The 23,177-nt window shown below is 46.8% G+C and overlaps 1 protein-coding gene across 6 annotated transcripts in view; it reads right to left on the bottom strand.

Moving 5' to 3' along the window:
• Positions 1 to 23,177, bottom strand: part of ABTB3 (ankyrin repeat and BTB domain containing 3) — a 328,126-nt gene that overhangs the window by 9,874 nt on the left and 295,075 nt on the right. For 5 of the 6 annotated variants that reach the window (XM_061417216.1, XM_061417218.1, XM_061417222.1 and 2 more), the window contains 4 exons: positions 17,179 to 17,284; positions 12,854 to 12,956; positions 9,630 to 9,711; positions 1,161 to 1,229 (listed from right to left, as the gene is read on the bottom strand). In XM_061417216.1, the coding sequence (XP_061273200.1) occupies positions 1,161 to 1,229; positions 9,630 to 9,711; positions 12,854 to 12,956; positions 17,179 to 17,284 (360 nt within the window). The remainder of the gene's footprint in view (positions 1 to 1,160; positions 1,230 to 9,629; positions 9,712 to 12,853; positions 12,957 to 17,178; positions 17,285 to 23,177) is intronic. The other variant, XM_061417217.1, reaches the window with a different exon arrangement.

Raw genomic sequence — 23,177 nt, 5'->3', positions numbered from 1 at the left:
ACAGAATAAGAACAAAGGGATAAAGGGCTCCACAGTGAACACACAGCCCCTGTGGTAAGCATCTTACAAACAGAAACTCTTAAGATCTTCAAAACCCAGTGGGGTAGATATCGTCGACCCCATTCTGTAAGTATGAAAGCTGAGGATGAGAGAGGTTAAATTACTGGTCCAAGATCACAGAAGGGGCAGAGCCTAGATTTGAAGCCAGTCTGGCCCAGAGTCCATGTGTGAACCACCATGAGGGGTCACTTCTTGAACGACTCCTCATGTTTTAACATCTCTCATCAGGCCCCCTGGACTTCTGGCACCTGAATGGGGTCCTGGCTCTTTCTCTCAGGACTAGCAGAGTCATTTTGGCTTCTGGTTTAAAGCTACCCTGGTGGCTCAGCTGGTAAAGAATCCGCCTGCAATGCAGGAGACCTGGGTTCAATCCCTGGGTTGGGAAGATCCCTTGGAGAGGGGAATGGCTACCCACTCCAGTATTCTGGCCTGGAAAATTCCACGGACTGTATAGTTCATGGGGTCGCAAAGAGTTGGACATGAGCGACTTTCACTCACTTAAAGCTACCACCTTTGACACAAGAGTCCCACTCCTAGGAAGGAGCAGGGGAAATCTTGGCTTTGGACAGATGGGAGCAGAAACAAGGCCCGAGGAGCAAGGAGGGGGAGAACACAGAGTTACAAGAGGTGGACAGGAGATGGGGAGAGCCAGGGAGCTGCTGAGTGAAGCCGGGAGAGCTTGCAATTGCCTCTTAGCTTCTGCCTCAATGGACACGCTGAGATTTGAGGAAAGCTTTCAGATGAAATGTTTCTCCTACAAATGACAAGGGAGAAATCGTCAAGGATAGTTTCTGATGATGCTATTTGAGCCCCAGCTGTGCCTGGAACTAGAGGCAGCCTCAGACTCTTCAGTAAATTTCCTTTCCTCCACCCCCAGGGCCAGATAAAATTAGGCTTCACTCAGCTGCTATTGAAAGAGATCGGACTAGCACATCCAGCACCCCAGCCTTCCAGGGATGGGCTCTAGGGAGAAGCCCTTGAGAGATCTAAGGGAGGCAGGCAGGACCCCCAAGCCTGCATCCAAATGAAAACCAGACACAGGCTGCCCCCAGACACCACCCATGTAAGCCACCCACTCAGGACCACGGCAGGCTGCTCACCTCCATTATCTCGTTGTTTTTAATGAGAAGCGACTCTGGGCCACCGTAGTAGAGATACTGCATAACCAGCTGGAAAACAGAACATGGTGAGCAAAGAGCCCATGGCACACAGACATGGTCATCTTACAGCCACCCAGTCGAAGCCTCAGAGTAGCTCTGAGTCCCTGCGTGGCATCCCTTCACAGGGGTGGCCATTCCCCCTGGATTGCTGCCTTTCAGGAAGAAGTTCCATTCACAAGTTTTATAGGCTGGATATGTTTTCTTACACCATGCTGTAAATCTGTTGCCCTGTGGTTCACCCTCAGGGCCAAATTAAACAATTCTAAGCTCTGCTCCCCTGGACAGTTTTCCCCCATCTATGGGTGACAATCATGGGTTGTCTTTTCACCCCCACCCCCACTGAGCTGCCCAGAACTGCAGCACACGTGGCATGACTTAAAGACCCTGAACCAGCCACAGTTCTCCTGGGAACATGACCCGGTTTGACCGGAAACCTCTGGTTTCAGCTTCAGAGGGTGACTCTGGGCCACCACAAGACCACCTTCTCCTTATTATAGCTGGATAAGGGTCAAGATGAAGTCATTAAGGGTCCAGGGTCTCAGTGTTTTATTGATGGTGTGAACTGTCCAAGCCAGGCTTCATACACATGACTGGATGGTGTGTAAAGTCCCAGAGCTTTGGAAAGTGGTGTCTCTTGGGCAGAATGAAGCCCAAGGCTGCGATAGTATTGGCCGTCACCACCTCCCATGAAGCTAGTGTTAAAACTTTAGGTGGTGTGTACCCTTCCCACTGGCCACAGTCTCCACATTCTCTAGTGTTTTTTGCCTGCCTAGCTGACACACTGACCTCAGCTGCCTGACCCGAAGCCGCTGTGCTGGAAAAGCCTGCAGACTGTTTACATCCCATCCCTGGGCCTCTGGACAATGAGGTGACTGGACTGGGTTGCCCTCTGTGGTCCCTTTCGGCTTGACGGTCAGTGACCAATTCAGGACAGTGGTTAAGAACAAGGTCCTGGAGTTGAACTGCTTCGGTTTCTGACTTGGCTCTGCCACTTAAAAGCTGTGAGAGGTGAATTAAGTTAGGCCCTCTATGCCTCAGTTTCATCATCTGTAAAGTGGGGATAATATTACCCACCTCATGGGGTTGTGATGAAAATTAAATGAGTTAATACATGTAACAGGCCTAATAGGGACCTGGCAGATACATGGCAAGAACTCAGTAAATGTTAACTTTTTAATTTTCTCTGAGGGTGAAAAATCTTTTTCTAGTATGAATGACCTTCCATTTTCTTTCTCAGGTCATTCAACATCGTTTGTGACTGATCTCAATCTACATTTTGCAAGTGGGTTTAAAGTAATCGCTTCTAATGTAACTCAATGACAAAAAACAAATAACCCAACCAAAAACTGGGCAGACGACCTAAATCAACATTTCTTCAAAGAAAACATACGCATGGTCAATAGGCATATGAAAAGATGCTCAGCATGGCCAATTATTAGATAAATGCAAATCAAAACTATAACAAAGTTGTACCTCACACAGGCCAGAATGGCCATGATTAAAAAATCTACAAATAATAAATGCTGGAAAGGGTGTGGAGAAAAGGGAATGCCACCACACTGCTGGTGGAAATGTAAATGGGTGCAGCCACTGAGGAAAAGAGCATGGAGGCTCCTTAAAAAAACCTAAAAATAGTCTTGCTACGTGATCCAGCAATCCCAAATCCTGGGCATGTATCCAGACAAAACTGCAATTTGAAATGATACATGCACCCCAATGCTCACAGCAGCACTATTTACAATGGCTAAGACATGAAAACAACCTAAATGTCCACTGACAGATGAATGGATACAGAAGATGTGTGTGTGTACCTATATCTATCTATGAATACATATATATATATATACACACAATGGAATATTAGTCATAAAAAAAGACTGAAATGATGCCATTTGCAGCAACATGGATAGACCTAGAGATCATCATTCTAAGTGAAGTAAATCAGAAAGAAAAAGACCATATGATATCACCGATATGTGGAATCTAAAAATGTTTTGATTTAAAGTACAGAGTTCGGACTTTTCTGGTGGTACAGTGGTTAAAAACCCGCCTGCCAATGCAGGGGACCAGGTTTGATCCCTGGTCCAGGAAGATTCCACATGTCCTGGAGCAACTAAGCCTGTGAACCACAACTATGAGCCCACGTGATGCAGCTACTGAAGTCCACATGCCTAGAGCCTGTGCCCTGCAACGAGAGGAGCCCCTGCAACGAGAAGCCGGCGCACCACACTAGAAAGTGGCCCCTGCTCGTCTCAGCTAGAGAAAGCCTGTGCACAGCAGTGAAGACCCAGTGCAACAAAAACCAAAGCACCCAGTTCAGTGGTTTTTAGTGTATTCAAAATGTACAACCACCACCACAAGCTAATTTTACTTTATTTTGGCCACATCACTTGGCATGCAGAATCTTAGTTCCCATGCCAGGGATCCAACCTGTGCCCCCTGCAGTGGCAGTGTGATCTTAACCACTGGACTGCCAGGGAAGTCCCACCACAATCTAATTTTAGAACATTTTCAACTCCCCCCTGGAGAAACCTCGTGCCCATTAGCAGTCTCACCCATTTCCTCCTTGGGTCAGTCATGACATCTACTATGATTTGCCTGTTCTGGACATTTCATATACATGAAATTGTACAACATGTGCTCTTTTGCATCTAGTTTTGTTCACTTGGTGTGGTATTTTCAAGGTCACACATATCACACTCCTTCACTTCTTTTTTACTGCTCAACAATATCCCATTGTATGGATGTCCTACAGTTTGTATATCCATTCATCAATTGATGGACATGTGGGTTGTTTCTGTTTTTTCACTGTTGCTGAAATGAATGCTGTTGCTTTGGATCGATTTACTTTTTCAGATCTCACCTGCCACTCCTCCCTCCTCTCCTTCTAATCTCAACTGTTGTTGTTCAGTCACTAAGCTGTGTCCGACTCTTTGCAAGCCCATGGAGTGAAGCACTCCAGGCTTCCCTGACCTTCACTATCTTCCACAGTTTTCTCAAACTCATGTCCATTGATGCCATCCAACCATCTCATCCTCTGTTGCCCTCTTCTTCTCCTGCCCTCTATCTTTCCCAACATCAGGGTCTTTTCCAATGAGACGGCTCTTTGCATCAGGTGGCCAAAGGATTGGAGCTTCAGCTTGAGTAGCAGTCCTTCCAGTGAGTATTCAGGGTTGATTTCCTTTAGGATTGACTGCTTTGGTTTCCCGCTCCCAACCACTTGCCTTTATCAGAACCTACTACTGTCTTTTTCACTCTGCTTTTGCCCACGCTCTTCCCTCTGCTTGGATGCCCTTCCCTTCTTCTCCACCTGTTGATCTCTGGCCCCTCTTTCAGGATCTGGCTCAGTAGTCACCTCTGCGAAGCTTCCGCAGATCTGCTTAGATCTCTTAGCTGCCTCCCACCCCGTGCTGGGCGGCACACTGCCCACGACTGCAGCGTTATTTCCCGCTGGGGTCTGAGGGCACAGAGTGGGTCTTACCCACCTCTGCATCCCTAGTGCCTGCCAGCGGCAAGGACACTTCAACCAGAAACACAATTCCTCCCCTTCCTCTTTTGTATCTGAGTCTCCCACTGGCCAACTGCCTGTGGCAGAGTGGGGCTTTAGTGTTGATGATTGAGGCTTTGTGAAATGATAACATAACACTGTTTACTCTTCCCTGGACCCAGACAGGTCATAAACATCTAATCTTTGGCAAATGTTGAGACACTGGCTTTATTAAAATCCATTTATTCCCCAAGGACCTCTCTTTTATAAAGGCCAAATCAATAATAGTGATGGTAAGAGCCATAATAATAACTGTCCTGAAAACAGGGTCTCTCCAGTTACAAAGCACTTCTCCAGCATGCTATCTCATTTTCTCAAGGTTGCGTTGTTGACTGGAAATGTTGCTTTCAGGAGCAGGCATGGAGCCCCATTAACCATGGGGCTAATGGAATTAAATTGGGCTGTGCTGTGGCACCTTCAGACTCAGCCAGCACGAGCCTTTTCTGCAAGGGAGTGAAACGGACCCTGATTAGGCCAAAGGGTCTGTTTATGGAGTTGTTTTTCTTGGCAGCTGCCAACCTGCATGAAGCAGGATGTAAATCGTGTCTACAGCCTGGTGGAGGCCCTGCTCCCGGGTGCAGCCTCAGTTGCAAGGGGCTCTTGCCCGCGTGTGATGTTAAACAGTCTTGCAGGGAGGAAACTCAAAGCCATCTCATTTACTAAAATTCTTCTGTTCAGCATGGAAGGGAAGTGAGCTGGCCCCTGGGAGCCTCCTTCTGGGTCAGATTCAGCCTGACTTGGCCTATTTTGAGCCACGAATGAGGCTTTTCTTCTTTTATGGGGAAGGGGCAGGCACGTGGAGAATTCCCCAGGGTCTGCTCAATCTTCTCTGCCAATTACAGTAACTCAAGGCTAACGTGGCTGGGAAGCTTTCCCTAGCCAAAAGTAAATACAGGCGTTCGATTCCCCTGGGGCTGTGCCTTCCTGTGTAGGTCTCTCATTCAACTAGCCCCCACAGCAAACATTTATTGAGTGCCTACCACAAGTCAGGTTCTGATGACAAGAACCCCTCCAATTAGTCCTAGGCTTGATGGCATAAGTGCCCTTCCATGAGCACTTGGAAAGCTGGGGAGGGGGGTGCACGGTTTTCAGCATTGGGCTCATGCTCCAAACACTAATGGGCCTTTCCTTGGGGCTGGGTGATTTTTAGGGAGGACCCAAGGCCCCATAGCAGGGAGACAGTTAAGAGATCAGGTCTGGAAGTCAGCCAGGCCTGGGTCTGAAGTTCAGCTTGGCCACTTCCTCTACCTGTTTGTCCAGGGGGAGAAGAGCCACCTGGAGAGGGAGCTGGGAGGCCTGAACTGAATTAGATGACACGGGGCATGGTTCTCAGAGTGGGTCCCTGGACCAGCAGCATCAGCATCACCTATGTTCTCATAAGAAATATGAATTTTCGGGCCCCATCCCAGGCCTATAGAATCAGGAACTCTGGGGGTGGGGCCCAGGAATCTGCATTTTAGCAAGTTTTGTGGCTTAACGGCAACTCTATTCACCCCCACTGCTTCCCCTGGAGATTCTGATGCTTCCTAAAATTCGAGAAACACTGTAACTTAGAGCACTGGTTCTCCACCTTGGCTGCACATGACTCTGGATGATGGAATAGGGTGGAGACTTAAAAATGCTGATGCCTGAGCTGCAGCCCAGATCCTGAATGACAGCCTGGACACTGGGAATCGTCAAAGCTCCTCAAATGATTCCACTGCACAGCTGAGCCTGAGCACTGCTGCTTTTGAGCCCTGCACATAGCTGCTGCACAAGAAACAGAGCTTCTATTATTATTGTTTCTCTTTGTGTTCAAACTGTGGTGCTGGAGAAGGAGAGTCCCTTGGACTGCAACGAAATCAAACCAGTCAATCCTAAAGGAAATCAATCCTTAATCTTTATCAGAAGGATTGATTCTGAAGCTGAAGCTCCAATACTTTGGCCACCTAATGCGAAGAGCCAACTCACTAGAAAAGACCCTGATGCTGGGAAAGATTGAGAGCAGGAGGAGAAGGGAGCAACAGAGAATGAGATAGTTGGAGGGCATCACCGACTCAATGAACATGAGCTTTAGCAAACTCTGGGAGATAGTGAAGGACAGGGAAGCCTGGCGTGCTGCAGTCTATGGGGTCACAGAGTTGGACACGACTTAGTGACTGAATAGCAACAACAAAGACCAGACTGGGTTCAAATAATGGCTCTGTCATTGACTGGCACCAAGGTCTCTGGACCTCAGTTTCCCTACCTCTAAAAGTGGCAAGATTTATCCAGATAACTACATGCAAGCAAAGGCCAGTGCCTCATTCATAGTTGGAGTTAAAAATGGGGAAAATGAAGTTCAGGGAAGAGAATGTCTTGCCCATGCTTATTCTATAAGGATTCTTTATTTTGAAGTTTCAACATAACCAAAGGAATGCATCTCTAATGGTGGAAATATAGGCACCTGAACGGGATTTAGGGCTTACTGTGAGGGCATGGTGGATTCCTGGTAGCACTCTGAATTACAGGATCTGGGGGACCAAGGTTAGTAAATGGAGGGAAGAACCATCATCTGGCCACTGGCATTTGGCATCTACTATGTTGAACTGTGGTGTTGGAGAAGACTCTTGAGAGTCCCTTGGACTGCAAGGAGATCCAACCAGTCCGTTCTGAAGGAGATCAGCCCTGGGATTTCTGTGGAAGGAATGATGCTAAGGCTGAAACTCCAGTACTTTGGCCACCTCATGAGAAGAGTTGACTCATTGGAAAAGACTCTGATGCTGGGAGGGACTGGGGGCAAGAGGAGAAGGGGACAACAGAGGATGAGATGGCTGGATGGCATCACTGACTCGATGGACGTGAGTCTCAGTGAACTCCGGGAGTTGGTGATGGACAGGGAGGCCAGGCGGGCTGCAATTCATGGGGTCACAAAGAGTCGGACACGACTGAGTGACTGATCTGATCTGATCTGATGTGGTTCCAATGTATCTTTTCGGTGTCCAGTCTACCTTAAGACACAGCCGAATGGACTATAATCACTTTCCCTCTAACACACACCAGGACTTCCCACTTTTGTGCCTTTGTTTGTGCTCTTTCTCCCTCTGGAATACCCTTTCCCTCCTATTCACCAGATAAGGAAACTGAGGCTCAGAAAAGCTGGGTAGTTTTTTCAAGGTCACATGAAGGATAATGATTTTAAACAGGGGGATGCTGCTGTTTAAACCCAGAGGTGTAGCATTTAGATCCTGAAATGCAGCTCTGTCCTTCACAGCCCAGACCAGGACCTCTGCCCCGAGACCCTGGCCAGCCCTGACACCTGCTTATCTCTGTGTGGTCTCCTCAACCCTCCTGGAATGTGAGTCTCCCGAGGGCCAGGCTGTGTCTTCCCCACTTCTTCCCAGGGCTTTCCTTCTGGAACTGAACTGGAGGAATCAGGTCGTGATCAGAATGCTATAAACTCCATCCCCAGGTCACCCACATTGGCCTACTAGCCCTGGCTATAGGAGGACAGCAGGGAGGAGCCGCAGTCTCCCCTGCAGGCTCCTTGATGATGTAAGCAGCCCACCAGCCTTCACATCCCTGATGAGATGCAGAACTCCAGAAATAGGGCTGTGAGGCTAGCTAGGGGTGTGAATTTCTATTAGCTGTGAGATGTCACTGAGGGGCTGGATTTATGAATCAGGCACGAAATCCAGGAGCATATGGCTTCACAGGTGTATTCTACTGAACAAAGAAGAACATACATCGGCCCTTCTCAAACTCTTCCAAAAGACTGAAGAGGAAGGACCACTCCCAAAGATCTTCTATGAAGCCACCATCAACCTGATACCAAAACCAGACAAAGACACCACCATACACACAAAACAATCGCCAATGAATCAGACATGAAGGATGGAGGAAAAGGAAGAATGTTGCTGTGCTCCCTTCAAAGGTGCCCGATAAACCAAACAGTATCGCCGTCAATCAAACAGAGATATGGCCATGTCATCTGGCCTCTGACAAGCCTTCCTTCCTATTTACATTAGGTTCAGGCCTATTAACCAGAACCTATTAATATTAACTATTAACCTATTGATATCAACTATTAATTAGCCTATTAATGTTAACATGACACTGGATTCCCTAAAGTCTACTGGTTCCTGATCACACTGGGCTCAATCTTCTTTGGGGACTTCATACCTCCTGTTCCCTGCCTGCAGTGTTCTAACTGGCCCCATCCCCGTTTTAAATTTATGTATTTGGCTGCACTGGGTCTTAGTTGCAGCATGTGGGATCTTCAATCTTCATTTCAGCATGCAGGATCTTTAGTTGTGGCATGTGAGATTTTTTTAGTCACGGCGTGTAAACTCTTTGTTGCATTATGTGGGATCTAGCTCCCTAACCAGGGATTGAACCCAGGCCCTCTGCATTGGAAACTCAGAGTCTTAACCACTAGACCACCAATGAAGTCTGTCTAACTCCCTTTCTTAAGCCCTAAGCCTCCCCACAGTTCACCAGGTTCTCTTCAGCTGCAATATTCCAGCTGGCACCCCATCAGGGGCCTTCCCCAGTCTCCCTGCTCTGAGTTGTCACAGCACATTGGTTCTCTGACGCTCACTCCAACTTTATATTGTAACTGACTAATTACTCAGAGTTATCCATTCTGGATTGTGAGGCCCCCGGAGGAGAATGTCCTTTATCCTTGTGTCTCCAGGCCCCAGCACAGTGTTGGGCACAGAGCAGGTGCTCAATTAACGCTGTGGGCTTGCATGGATGGTAAGAGGGACGGGCAGTGTGAAGACAAGGGCCAGAAGTGCAGGAGCTGAAGACAGTGCAGTGGCTGATCCACAGGTGGAGGCTCGGAGGGACCCACTGGCGCCCCGCACCCACAGGCAGACTCCCGGGTCACAGCAGGGGCTCACCTGGAAGATGGGGTACTTCACGTAGCCGATCTCTATGCAGGTGCTGTCGTTCGTTGGTTTGCTGGAGAGGAGGGCTTTGAACCTGAGCAAGAACATAAAAAGGGAGATAAGAAGACTCACAGAGACATCCACAGCTTGCAAGACTCAGCTCTCTGACGACAGAAACATGCAATATATCCCCCCAACTCGGAAATACGATGACATATCCATAGATTGTCTAATATAATGTCCACTGATATGATATCATAATCAAATTTGAAGTTAAAACGCTAAAGTTAAAAACAGTTCGATGCACGATACTGGATGCTTGGGGCTGGTGCACTGGGATGACCCAGAGGGATGGTATGGGGAGGGAGGAGGGAGCAGGGTTCAGGATGGGGAACACATGTATACCTGTGGCGGATTCATTTTGATATATGGCAAAACCAATACAATATTGTAAAGTTAAAAAATAAAATAAAATTAAAAACAAAAACAAAAACAAAACAGCATCTGCTGCTACTGCTGCTGCTGCTACGTCGCTTTAGTTGTGTCCGACTCTGTGCGACCCCATAGATGGCAGCCCACCAGGCTTCCCGTCCCTGGGATTCTCCAGGCAAGAACACCGGAGTGGGTCTAGAACTGTTAAATTACTTCTCAAGCAGGTGATTTGAAAAGAACAAATGCCTTTTAAAATGCTGTCCAGGGGGAGGGTATGGGGAGGGAGGAGGGAGGAGGGTTCAGGATGGGGAACACAGGTATACCTGTGGCAGATTCATTTCGATATTTGGCAAAACTAATACAATATTGTAAAGTTTAAAAATAAAATAAAATTAAAAAAATAAAAAAACAAAACAAAACAAAAATGCTGTCCAGGGAATTCCAGCTAGTGGTCCAGTGGTTAGGACTCAGAGCTTCCACTGCAGGGGACCCAGGTTTGATCCCCAACTGGGTAACCAGGATTCCTCCCGTGAGGCCAAAAGAATAAATGAAGTAAGAAACAGAAAACCCCTTCCACCCTGCAGGCCCTCACAAAGGCTGCCTCCTTCCTGGAGTCCTTCCTGCCTCAAATTTCAAGCTCCTCAGGTGCCCATGGAGCTCTCCAACTCACTCCTTCCTCCTCCCACACAACCTTTGTTCCAAGAGGGGAGGGACTGCTGCTGACTCTAGCCTCTGCTGCATCCTCAGAGCCTGAGCCAGGCTGGCCCTGATGCATGGTGGGTATTTAACGTCATAGGCATCAACATCTGTTGATTACCCATCTCCCTAAATGAATACCTTCTGTTGAGAGTTTTAGATGCATTTTCCTGCCACTGGCTAAACTAGGTTCCTCGTGGGTAGAGACCCAGTCAGTGGATCACATTGATACTCCATTTATTTACTTATTTGGCTGCATCGGGTCTTAGTTGCAGCATGTGGGATTTTCACTGCATCATGCGGGATCTTTCAAAATGGCACATAAACTCTCTCATAGTGGCGCTTATGCCCAGTGGCTGCAGTGTGGGCTCGTTGCCCCATAGCATGTAAGATCTTAGTGCCCTGACTAGGGATTGAACCCTCGTCCCCTGCAGTGCAGGGGATTCTAGCAACTGAACCACCAGGCAAGTCTCCCATACTCAATACATTTAGAAATAAGCTAAGACGTGTCTCTTTTTATAAATTAAACTTTAAATTTGAAATACTTTCAGATTTATAGAAGAGTTGCAAACATAGCACAGAAAGTTCCAGTGTGCCCTTCACCAGTTTGCCCCAATGTTATCATCCGACATAGTCATGGTGCCTTGTTAAAACTAAGAAGTTATCATTGGTACAAGCTATAGTTCATGGGGTCGCAAAGAGTCGGACACAACTGAGCAAATGAACACACACACACAGAGTATTGATATAGCTCTTCCATGATGTCACAACAGAACCATGCAAAGGATAGTGTATTTTTCTTCCCTGTCCTTCACTATCTCCTGGAGTTTGCAGGGATGATGTTTTATTGTTGTCAACTCCAGGGTTCAGGAAAAGTAAGATTCAGGACCTGTGTATTTTGAGCGCCTCATGCCAAAGTTCCCTGATATTTGGAGAGCAGGCATTGCAAGGCTGCAGTGTGAGTTTTCAGGTTGCGTGAGGACACCTGGCTGAGGAAGCTACAATCCAATCCATTCTCTACTCATGAAGCTCTGTGCTCAGTATGTGCTCCATCTGCCCAGAGGAACAGTATCTTGTCTAAGCCACACAAAGACTGCTGATTATGCTAGAGACTGCCTGTATTCTTCTTCCAAATTGTGGTTAAAAAACACATAACATAAAATTTACTGTCTTAACCAGTTTTGAGTGTTTACTAATATTTACATGGAGTATATTCACATCATTGTGTGATCGATCTCCAAGACTTACCCTGTCCTCAAAAAACAACTCCTACTCCCCCTCCCCTAGCCCCAGTTCCCAGCCTACTGTTTACTGTCTCTATGAACTTGACCTTCCCTGGTAGCTCAGCTGGTAAAGAATCTGCCTGCAATGCGGAAGACCTATGTTCGATCCTTGGATTGGGAAGATCCCTTGGAGAAGGGAACAGCTACCAACTCCAGTATTCTGGCTTGGAGAAAAGAGTTGGACATAACTGAGCCGCTTTCACGTTCATGAACTTGATTATTGATGGTTCATATAAAAGGAATCATATAGTATAATGTCTTTTTATGACAGGCATATTTCACTTCATATGATGTCCCCATTCATATTGTGACATGTGTCGGAACTGGCTTCATTTTTAAGGCTGAATAATGTATGTATATGTGTGTGTGTGCTGTTGCTTCAGTCGTGTTTGACTCTTTGCAATCCCATGGACTGTAGCCCGCCAGGCTCCTCTGTCCATGGGATTCTCCATGCAAGGATACTGGAGTTGGTTGCCATGACCTCCTCCAGGGGATCTTCCCGACCCAGGGATTGAACCTGCATCTCTTATGTCTCTTGCATTGGCAGGCAGGTTCTTTACTACTAGCACTACCTGGGAAGCCCAAGGTATGTATATACTACATTTTAAAATCTAGTCCTCCATGGATGGACTCCTGGGTGGCTTCTTCCTTTTGTCTTTGTGAATCATGCTGCCTGAACAAGGTATACAAATGCCCTATAGTCTTGGAACCTTGATTTTGAGAAGAAAATCTGCCCGTTCAGTGATGACACCACCCAAACTGAATTTTAGAGAATAGTAATAACCACCCTTATAATTCAGTGCTTTCAAAACTGATGATACATACCTTGGAGATGCTGTAAATAACAGCACTTTGTGAGCATAAAATGGTCTTCCTTCTACCAGAAAGGTGACATCTGACATTTCTTTATTGTTCAGGAAATGAGGATCTGGAACAGGAAAGGGAGAGAGGGTAGCTTTAGAGGAGAGAAGGATTATGTTTGGATTCCTCTTTGGGAAAAGCGCCCGTAAGAGCTGACAGGGAGGCCATGGTGATAAAATACTCGCTGGAGAGACCGTGACCAAACAGGAAACAGGATCAGTTACAGGAACGTGCAATTAACTGGAATTCAATATTTCACAGGGACTCTTCACAGCTTACTTGTGATTAAAAGTAGCATTTCCCCTTAGAAGATTCACCCCCAGCCACAGTTCAGATGACTGTCAGCTGCAGAGGGTGACCATCTACCCACCTGGCCTCTAAGGAGGCCACCCACCCCACCTCACTCCTCCTTCTCCAGCTCAGCTCCCTCCTTTCCTGATGGAAGTGGTTCCTGCCTGCTTGCTGCTATGTTTCAGGTGATTCGAAATCCAAGCCTTCTCTCAGGATCAGAGGCAAATGAGCCAGGCTCCTGCCCGCATCTCCAAGAAAAAAGAAGCTGTGTAACTAGTTGTACAGCGAGTACTCTAGTACTCACTGAGCATTCACAATGTGCCAGGCACCATGCAAGCTGGCACCTGCAGCCCTGGGAGAGAGGGACCACTGTCAGGCGAACGACAGGGACATGATGCCAGGAGTCACAGTGACTTGGTCAAGCGAGTGGCTGGTGGAGAAGCCAGGATGTGAACGTGGACATTCTGACTCCAGGGCCTGCATTGCTAAGCACTGGAATCCTCCGATTTGCCTGGCATCTTAGCCATTTCTCCTGGGGCTACAAAAGGCGCCAGTCCGTCCTTAGCTTAGCACTTTGGTCTCTCTGGGAAAATCCACCAACTGGCCCATGCGTCTCTACCCCTACCAGACTCCACCATGCTCCGTTTCTAAGTCAGACCCCTGGTCTGGCCCCTTTCACAGACCCTGCTGTAACTTAGAACCAGAATTTGCCTTTTTGGCTGATTCTCCTCCTGGTTGATTCACCCTAGGTGGTGGTCCTGGGTATCCTCCACTCATATATCTCTGTCAGGACCTATAGCCTCTTGACCTCTTCCCAATAAAAAAGATTTAATCTAAAACATATTAAAAAAGGCACAAAAATGTCAAATCATCTGTAATTATACTCTTAAAAATTTTTTTATTAAAAAATGCAACAAAACCCAAACTTCTAAAACTTTTCAGGTAAAGGGAAGAGATTGGAGGAGGAAATGGCAACCCACTCCAGTATACTTGCCCAGGAAGTCCCATGAACAGAGGAGCCTGACAGAGGGTCCACGGGGTCAGAAAAGAGTTGGACATGGCTTAGCGACTAAACAACAACAAAGAGAAGAAAGGCCACAGAGGAAGGCCAGAGAGTTGACTAACACTCGCCTCTCCACTTGCTTTAAAGACTGTTAGCAGGTCGGAGTGACATTCTCCCCCTTCTCAGCAACCCACCTCCCCTGCTCGGACTCTCACTCCCACTGTCCACCTTCAACTAGCTCCCACTTCCGCTTCCCAAACTGCTGACATCTCCTACCTTTAGCTCTTTTTACCATTCTCCCCCAGAATTCACTGGGAGGGCAGAGGACAACACACTATAAAAAAAATCAGGCATGGGCTCTCCAGTTAGCCACAGTCCCCACCACTCCCTATTGAAACACAGCAAACCCATTTCATTCATTTACATGACCTTCCTGGCCTTTTGGAGATGCCACTTCGGGACTTTTGTCACTACTCACTCTTCTCTTTCCTTATAAGCAGGTCCCTAAGGAACAACTATTTGGCCACCTTTAGTTATCTGAGCTTGGAATGTTATACTGAAGATGCAAAACACTATATGCTTTGTGTTCCACTTATTAATTATTATATTACGTCCTTTTGCTTTCATCTGTGAGCTTTGAACTTCTCAGGCCTGCCTTCTTTCTCTTGGTGCTAATAACCTTTGGAATTCCAATGCTTGGCCTGAAAACCAGGCCCTTTTAATTGCTAGTGAAAGAAATCTCAGCAAATTCAGGAGGAAAAAAAAATGTTCTCTCCTCTCCTATAGCTACAGGAGAGCAGATTTTATGCTGTGTCACTGAAACAGCCCTTGCAAATGTTCGCTCTAACAGGGGTGTCTTGTAAAGCACCAGATGTCAGAAATTATTGCTATGCCCTAGCAGTGTAACCCTCACTCTCTGAAGTCTGTAAATTTGATGGATCTTTATGATTTGTTGCCCTGGTAATATTTTAATTAACACCTGCTTTCTACAAGGTAGAACTACCTGCAGTTTTAGTACATTTTGGATTGCCTACATGCTTAAAACATTCAGAAAACTAAGATCATGGCATCCGGTCCCATCACTTTATGGGAAATAGATGGGGAAACAATGGAAACAGTGCCAGATTTTATTTTTTTGGGCTCCAAAATCATTGCAGATGGTGACTGACTGAAGCCATGAAATTAAAAGATGCTTGTTCCTTGGAAGAAAAGCTATGACCAACCTAGACAGCATATTAAAAAGCAGACAATACTTTGCTGACCAGGGTCCATCTAGTCAAAGCTATGTTTTTTCCAGTAGTCATGTATGGATGTGAGAGTTGGACTACAAAGAAAGCTGAGCACCAAAGAATAGATGCTTTTGAACTGGGATGTTGGAGAAGACTCTTGAGAGTCCCTTGGACTGCAAGGAGACCAAATCAGTCAATCCTAAAGGAAATCAGTCCTGAATATTCATTGGAAGGACTGATGAAGCTGAAGCTCCAATATGTTGGCCACCTGATGCAAAGAATTGACTCATTGGAAAAGACCCTGATGCTTGGAAAGATTGAAGGCAGGAGGAGAAAGGGATGACAGAGGATGAGATGGTTGGATGGCATCACCGACTCAATGGACATGAGTCTGAGGAGGCTCTGGGAATTGGTGATGGATAGGGAAGCCTGGCGTGCTGCAGTCCATTTGGTCGCAAAGAGTCAGACACAACTGAGCTACTGAACTGACTGACATGAATGGGCATAAAGAAAACCAGCTGCTAAGTTTTCTACTTTAGCAAAAATTTGTGCCATTTAAATTAATAGGTTATTTGTGACAGGAACAAACATACTTAAAAGCATTTCCATGAATTAAGCCTTTTCACTAATTTAAACTAGGTCACCTATTTCAAAAGTAGGGGCTTTGCTAAAGGATAGCATTTTTCAGCTGCTTCCATTTCTCCAGAGTTTCCTGGTCTTTATAGGAAAAGGAAACAGGAAGTAGGAAAGTCCCCAACCTTAATGGGAAGGGGAGTCCTTTATCTGTAATATTTTATCAGTCCCCAGGCAGTGAGAGACAAGCCTTTGCAAAAGAAGATTCGTGGTTCAGGCTTAAAGGCAGTCAGATATTTGCCTTTCCCCCTGGTTGATTCACCAGTTTGCCAGCAGCCCCAGGATCTGAATGAAACTGGTGCCTGATGGAAAGGTTTCTTCTGGAAAATCCCAGAGGCCAACTGGAGAAAGATGGGATTGTGGCTTTGGTGGGGGACTGGGTTCATGCTCCAGCTCCACCTGAACTGATGCTGAAGCCTCTGCAGAGCCTCCCTGTCTTCTTCAGCTGTAACCCAGATAATACTGCCTGTCCTACCCGTCTCCCGGGTAGCCCAGGGATTGTTTGAGAGAGGGTAGGGAGGAGCTTGGCTAGGGCGAGCTCAAAGCAAGTGTCCAAAAAGGGTGATGAGTGATTACAGTTAACCTGATGGGAGTTCAGGGCATCCTGTCTCCTCAGTTCAGCGCCATTCCCCTCGTGTGTGTGTGTGTGTGTGTGATGTGTTTGTCTAGAGGGTGACGCTTGCTCATCTCTCCTTCCAGTTCCTTGCAGGACTTCCATTAGCAGCATCCTACCGGCCTGTCACTGTACCCTGCTCGTTCCATCTCAAGGAAGAGGAACTTCTTAGAGGAGAGGATGGGGGGGAGTGGCTATGCAGATCTCAGCCTTCTCTGGACTCTACCCGGCTACTGGAAGGGTGTGGGCAGTCATGACTGTCGGTGATGTGCAGAAGAAAGATGCTCAGTGGAGGGATGAGGTACTGGTGAGTCCTCTTGTCCATATCCCCAACATGTGGTCTCCAAACAGTTTAATCATGTAACAAAGGTGATACCCCGATCTCCACCTGCCTCACTCCTGTGTCTGCCCTGTTTGCCCTCCAACATGTCCGGTCTCTTCTTTGGCTGCGTTTGCTTCCTTCCTGTCTTCAAATCACAAAGCAACAGTTCAGGGCTGGACCCAGGAAGCCCCCACTCACCCAGGCGTGAGGTCTGCTTCCGTTTGATCTCTGTGAGCTTGGGGATGGGGTAGGGCCCATAGCAGTGAGTGAAGATGACACACAGCTGCTGGCTGATCACTTCATTCTGTGGAAAGGAAAGAACAGCTCACATTGATGGGGGCTGTGTGAGACCTCATCCAAGCCCCTGTGTAAGAATGGGCCCCGTGCCCCCGCCGTGGGCCAGAGGAGCCCACAGACTGACTGCAGGTTCCGAGAGAAATTCCCTGGACATCACACCTTTGCTTTGCTCAATAGGCCCTGGGTTTGCTTGTTCAGTCTGTCCACCATTTCTAGCAGGTTTATGGTGGAAGTTTAATTTGTAATTAAATCTTTTCTTGCTCCAATCATTTTTTAAAAATTGGAATATAATTGCTTTACAATGTTATGTTAGTTTCTGATGTACAACAAAGTGAATCAGCTATATGTATACATATATTCCCTCCCTCTTGGGCCTCCATCCCATGCCCTTCCCAATCCCAACGCTCTAGGTCATCACAGAGCACTCAGCTGAGCTTCCTGTGCTTTATAGCTCTCCATTTTACACATGGAGGTGTATGTATGTCAGTCTCAATCTCCCAGTTTATCCCACCCTCCTCATCGCCCCACTGGGTCCACATGTCCATTCTCCATGTCTGCATCTCTATTCTGGCCTTGGAAATAGGTTCATCTGTACCATTTTTCTAGATTCCACCTATATCCGTTAATATACAATATTTGTTTTTCTCTGACTTTACTCTGTATGACAGATTCTGGATCCACCCATATCTTTAAAAATGACCTTATTTCATTCCTTTTAGTGGCTGGGTAATATTCCATTGTGTATATATACCACATCTTCTTTAACCATTCATCTGTCATTGGACAACAGTCCCACTACTGGTATCAGTTCAGTTCAGTTCAGTCGCTTAGTCGTGTCTGACTCTTTGCAACCCCATGAATCACAGCATGCCAGGCCTCCCTGTCCATCACCAACTCCCAGAGCTCACCCAAACCCATGTCCATCAAGTCGGTGATGCCATCCAGCCATCTCATCCTCTGTTGTCCCCTTCTCCTGCCCCCAATCCCTCCCAGCATCAGAGTCTTTTCTAATGAGTCAACTCTTTGCATGAGGTGGCCAAAGTATTGGAGTTTCAGCTTTAGCATCATTCCTTCCAATGAACACCCAGCACTGATCTCCTTTAGGATGGACTGGTTGGATCTCTTTGCAGTCCAAGGGACTCTCAAGAGTCTTCTCCAACACCACAGTTCAAAAGCATCAATTCTTTGGCACTCAGCTTTCTTCACAGTCCAACTCTCACATCCATACATGACCACTGGAAAAACCATAGCCTTGACTAGACAGACCTTTGTTGGCAAAGTAATGTTTCTGCTTTTGAATATGCTATCTAGGTTGGTCATAACTTTCCTTCCAAGGAGTAAGTGTCTTTTAATTTCATGGCTGCAATCACCATCTGCAGTGATTTTGGAGCCCCCAAAAAGAAAGTCTGACATTGTTTGCACTGTTTCCGCATCTATTTCCCATGAAGTGATGGGACCAGATGCCATGATCTTAGGGTATATGCTGCTGCTGCTGCTGCTAAGTCGCTTCAGTCATGTCTGACTCTGTGCGACCCCATGGACTGCAGCCCACCAGGCTCCCCCATCCCTGGGATTCTCCAGCCAAGAACACTGGAGTGGGTTGCCATTTCCTTCTCCAATGCATGAAAGTGAAAAGTGAAAGGGAAGTCACTCAGTCGTGTCCGACTCTTAGCGACCCCATGGACTACAGCCTACCAGGCTCCTCTGTCCATGGGATTTTCCAGGCAAGAGTACTGGAGTGGGGTGCCATTGCCTTCTCCGGTAGCGGATAATTAGCCTAAAAATGGCAGCAGGAAGCCCTCTGGTCCTGTGCCCGCACTCTCCACCATCAAGACACAAATGCTCCTGATTTAGCTTTCCTGTGTACTTGATTATGGTGCTGAGGCATTTCTGGATCCAGAAGTGCTCAGCTGAATCACTTTCTCCTAAAAAAAAGTATGTGTGTGTTTTGGAGGAATAGTTCTGCGATGCAAAACTACGGCTCTTCCAGAACTCTGGGAGCCTGTTTCTGATCAACTTCCGTCCTTCACATCCTTCCCTCCTGTCCTACTGGGCCCACGCTGGTCCATTAATCTCCCTCCGACTGCAGGTGTGCAGGAGGGAAGCCAGGGATCCTAGCATATTTTGGATGCTTTTTATTGGGTGAACGGGGTTGAAACCAGGGGCTAAAAACAGTGGTTAGATAGCTCGATATTTACAATATATTAAGAAAAGTAGGTTACAACACAGTTTGTACCATGTAGTTTTGGAAATAAAAGCCTACATATATATTTGGATTGATAGGTATAGAAAAAGGTCTGGAAAACAGAGTAGCTACCTTTGGGTGGGACGATGATGTTTTCTTCTTTTATATATATATATATATATATCTTTTTACAATAAACAAGTGTTGCTTTGTACATAAATGCAATAAATGCTATTTTTGATTTTAAAAAGATAGGTTTGGGACTACTAATGATGTTATCAGTTCAAGCTATGCTTGAATCTACTTCACTGTGTTCCTGAAAGAGAGGGATTGCAGTTCAACAAATGAAAAGAAATCCAACCCTTTGATCCTACAAGACACCATGTTACCTCAGATGGGGTGCACAGAGGTGCCCAAGAGGAGGCAATTATATTGGATAGAAAAAGGGATTTTGCTTTCAAAGATGAAGGCCTTCTGACAGAAGGTGTTACCTTCTCCTCTCACTTAACCCTCACAAAGCAACTGGCTCATGGTTCCAGTGATGGTTCTCAAAGTGTGGTCCCCAGACCGCCTAAGCTTGTTAGAAATGCATGCCCTCAGATCCCATCTCATACCTCTGACTCAGAAACACTGGGGGTGGGGCCCAGCAATCAGCATTTTAACAAGTTTTCTGCTGATTCTAATGCCCATTAGGTTTGAGAACCACAAGTGTAATGTCCTGAAATTCTGTCTTAGGTTTGACCTCAGCTGGCAACTGTAAATTTCCTCTGGTTTAAAGCCTAGCCATGGGCTTGCCTGGTGGCTCAGTGGTAAAGAATCTGCCTGCCAATACAGGGGACGCAGGAGACTTGGGTGTAATCCTGGGTCGGGAAGATCCCCTGGAGAAGGAAATGGCAACCCACTCCAGTGTTCTTTCCCGGACAATCCCATGGAGAGAGAAGCCTGGAAGGTTATAGTCCATGGGGCTGCAAAGAGTTGAACACAACTTAGCGACTAAACAACAAAGCCTGATCACAGAAATATGCTTCACTGACCAGCATGCGAGCTTTCGAGAAACGGACTCTCACCCTAGGCCCACTGAATCAGATCCTCGTTAACATGCTCTGCAGGTGACTCCCATGCACACTGATGTTGCAGAAGCACTGGGTGGTAGGCAAAATTGTGGTCCCCAATCCCCCACCTCCGGGATCTAATGACTGATGATCTGAGGTGGAGCCAACGTAATAGAAATAAAGTGTACAATGATTGTAATGTGCTTGAATCATCCTGAAACATTCCCTCCCGCTTCCCAGTCCATGGAAAAACTGTCTCCCATGAAACCGGCTCCTGATGCCAAAAATGGCTGGGAACCACTGCCCTAGAAGACGGTATGCCCTAACCCCTGGGACTAGGAACATGATGAGATACCATGCCCGTCAATCTGTTCTCTTTCAGGGCAAAAGGGACTTGGCAGCAGTAATTAAGGTCACTAAGTAGTTGCCCTTAAAAGAGGGAGATTACTTTGTATTATCTGTGTGGGCCCAGTGTAATCACGTAAGCACTTAAAATGCATGAAAAATTCAGAAGGGATGGAGGAGAAGAGGAAGTCAGAGGGACTGGAAGCCTGAGAAGGACTTGATGAACTGTTGCTTGAAGACAGCAGGGGCCACATGATAAGCTTGAGAGGGAATGCAGGCCCTGACACTGGGAAAAAATATGACCCCCTAGCTGATCCTCAACAAAGAAATGCAACCATGAGGAACTGAATTCCACACAAACCCGAATGAGGTTGCAAGTGGATTCTTCCCAAGTGTCTAGGAAGGAACCCAGCTGCTGACACCTCGATATTGGTCTTGTGTGACCCTAAACAGAGAGCCCAGCTGAGACCCTGTGCCTGGACTTCTGACCCGTGGAAACCACGGGTGTTGTCTTCAGCCTCTAAATCGTAGTCACTGTTATTGTGGCAGTGGAAACTAATATAGTTCAACTAGCGTTTGCCTCAGGTGGACTCTATTTTGTCATCCCTATGACCCCAGGGAGTCTGACACATTAGGGATGCCCAGTGAGTACTTGCATGTCACGTGAAAGAGGAGATGGTGACCTGCAAAATGCTCTGTGTGAGCTGTGTTGACAAATGGTGCTGGACTCACTACCTGTGCCCAGGGTTGTCTCAGGAGCCTTGCTGGCGAGTCAGCCCCTGTCTCATCAACTCTGGGAAGGAATGAAGATGCCCTTCCTGGACTTGATGACCCTTGAAGCCTGGGGGCTTCCCTGCTGCCCAGTGGTTAAATATCCACCTGCCAATGCAGGGGACACAGGTTCAATCCCTGGTCTGGGAACTCAGATACCACATGCCACAGGGCGACTAAGTCTGTGCCCCACAACTACTGGACCCATAAGCCTAGAGCCTGTGCTCCACAACAAAGAAGTCACTGCAATGAGAAGCCCGTGCACCGCAGCTAGAGAATAGCCCCCACCCTATCCACAGCTAGAGAAAGCTTGCGAGCAGCAATGCAGACCCAGAACAGCCAAAAATAAATAAATGAATAAATAAGTAAAAATATTAAAAAAAAGAGAGAAGCCCGAGCAACCGGGCCCTTCATAGGGCTTTTTTGGTAGTGGTGGTGGTTGTTTAATTCAATTCAATAGGTACTTATTCAGCATCTTAAGAGGTGACCTGCACTGTGAAAGGAGCCATATTAGGGGCAACAAAGCAAGATCCTGTCTCTCCAGGACCTCACAGCTTGCCCTTGCTTCTTCACTTCAGTATGTGTTGTATCACCCGAGGAAGTAAAGACAAGGGCTGCCTGTTCTGAAGGGACAATCCTCAAACACTTAGACATTATCTAGGAGGCACATAGCTCCCCAGTCCGATGTCAGGGCTGCACATAGTGATTTGGTCCCAAAGAGCACAGTCTGGAAAGTGAGAGGAAGGGGAGAGTAAGTTTGCAGTGGAGAAATTTGGCAAACACAGCATCAGCCAGGTGATCAAGGTCATCTTCTCCAGTGATGAGTCACACTGATAACATGTACCCTTGATGTGATAAGAAAGGCACTTTACTTCTGAGGTCATCCTCCCCAAACTCATGACCTCAGTCTAAATCATGAGACAATCAATGCCTATTCCACTAGAGGGGCAGCCTGTAAAATAGTGACCAACACTTCCCAAGAAAGGTCATCAAAAACAAGGAAAGTCTGGGACTTCCCTGGAGGCCCAGTGGTTAAGAGTTCACCTTCCAGCGCAGGGGGTGCAGGGGATCCCTGGTCAGGGAGCTGAGATTCCCACATGCCTTAGGGCCAAAAAAACAAAACATAAAACAGAAGCAATACTGTAACAAATCCAATAGAGACTTAAATTATCCACACAAAAAAATCTTAAAAAACCAACACACACAAGGAAAAAACAAGGAAAGGCTGGGATACTGTCTCAGCCAAGAGTGGCCTAAAGAGGTATGACAACTAAATGTAACACGGTGTCCTGGATGGGGTCCCAGAGCAGAAAAAGACACTGGATACGGAGAAAATAGCAATAAAGTATGGGGTTTAGCTAACAATTGGAGAAGGAAATGGCAACCCACTCCAGTATTCTTCCATGGACAGAGGAGCCTGGAGGTCTATAGTCCGTGGGGTTGCAAAGAGTCAGACGCTACTGAGTGACTAACACTGAGCTAACAATAACAAATCCATGTTGGTTCACTGTTACAATGAACATACCACACTAACACAGGATGTTAAT

The sequence above is a fragment of the Bos javanicus genome, chromosome 5 (assembly GCF_032452875.1).
Source record: "Bos javanicus breed banteng chromosome 5, ARS-OSU_banteng_1.0, whole genome shotgun sequence".
NCBI lineage: Eukaryota > Metazoa > Chordata > Mammalia > Artiodactyla > Bovidae > Bos > Bos javanicus.
The sequence above is the reverse complement of the archived record's forward strand: the minus strand, read 5'-3'. Positions and strand labels throughout refer to the sequence as shown.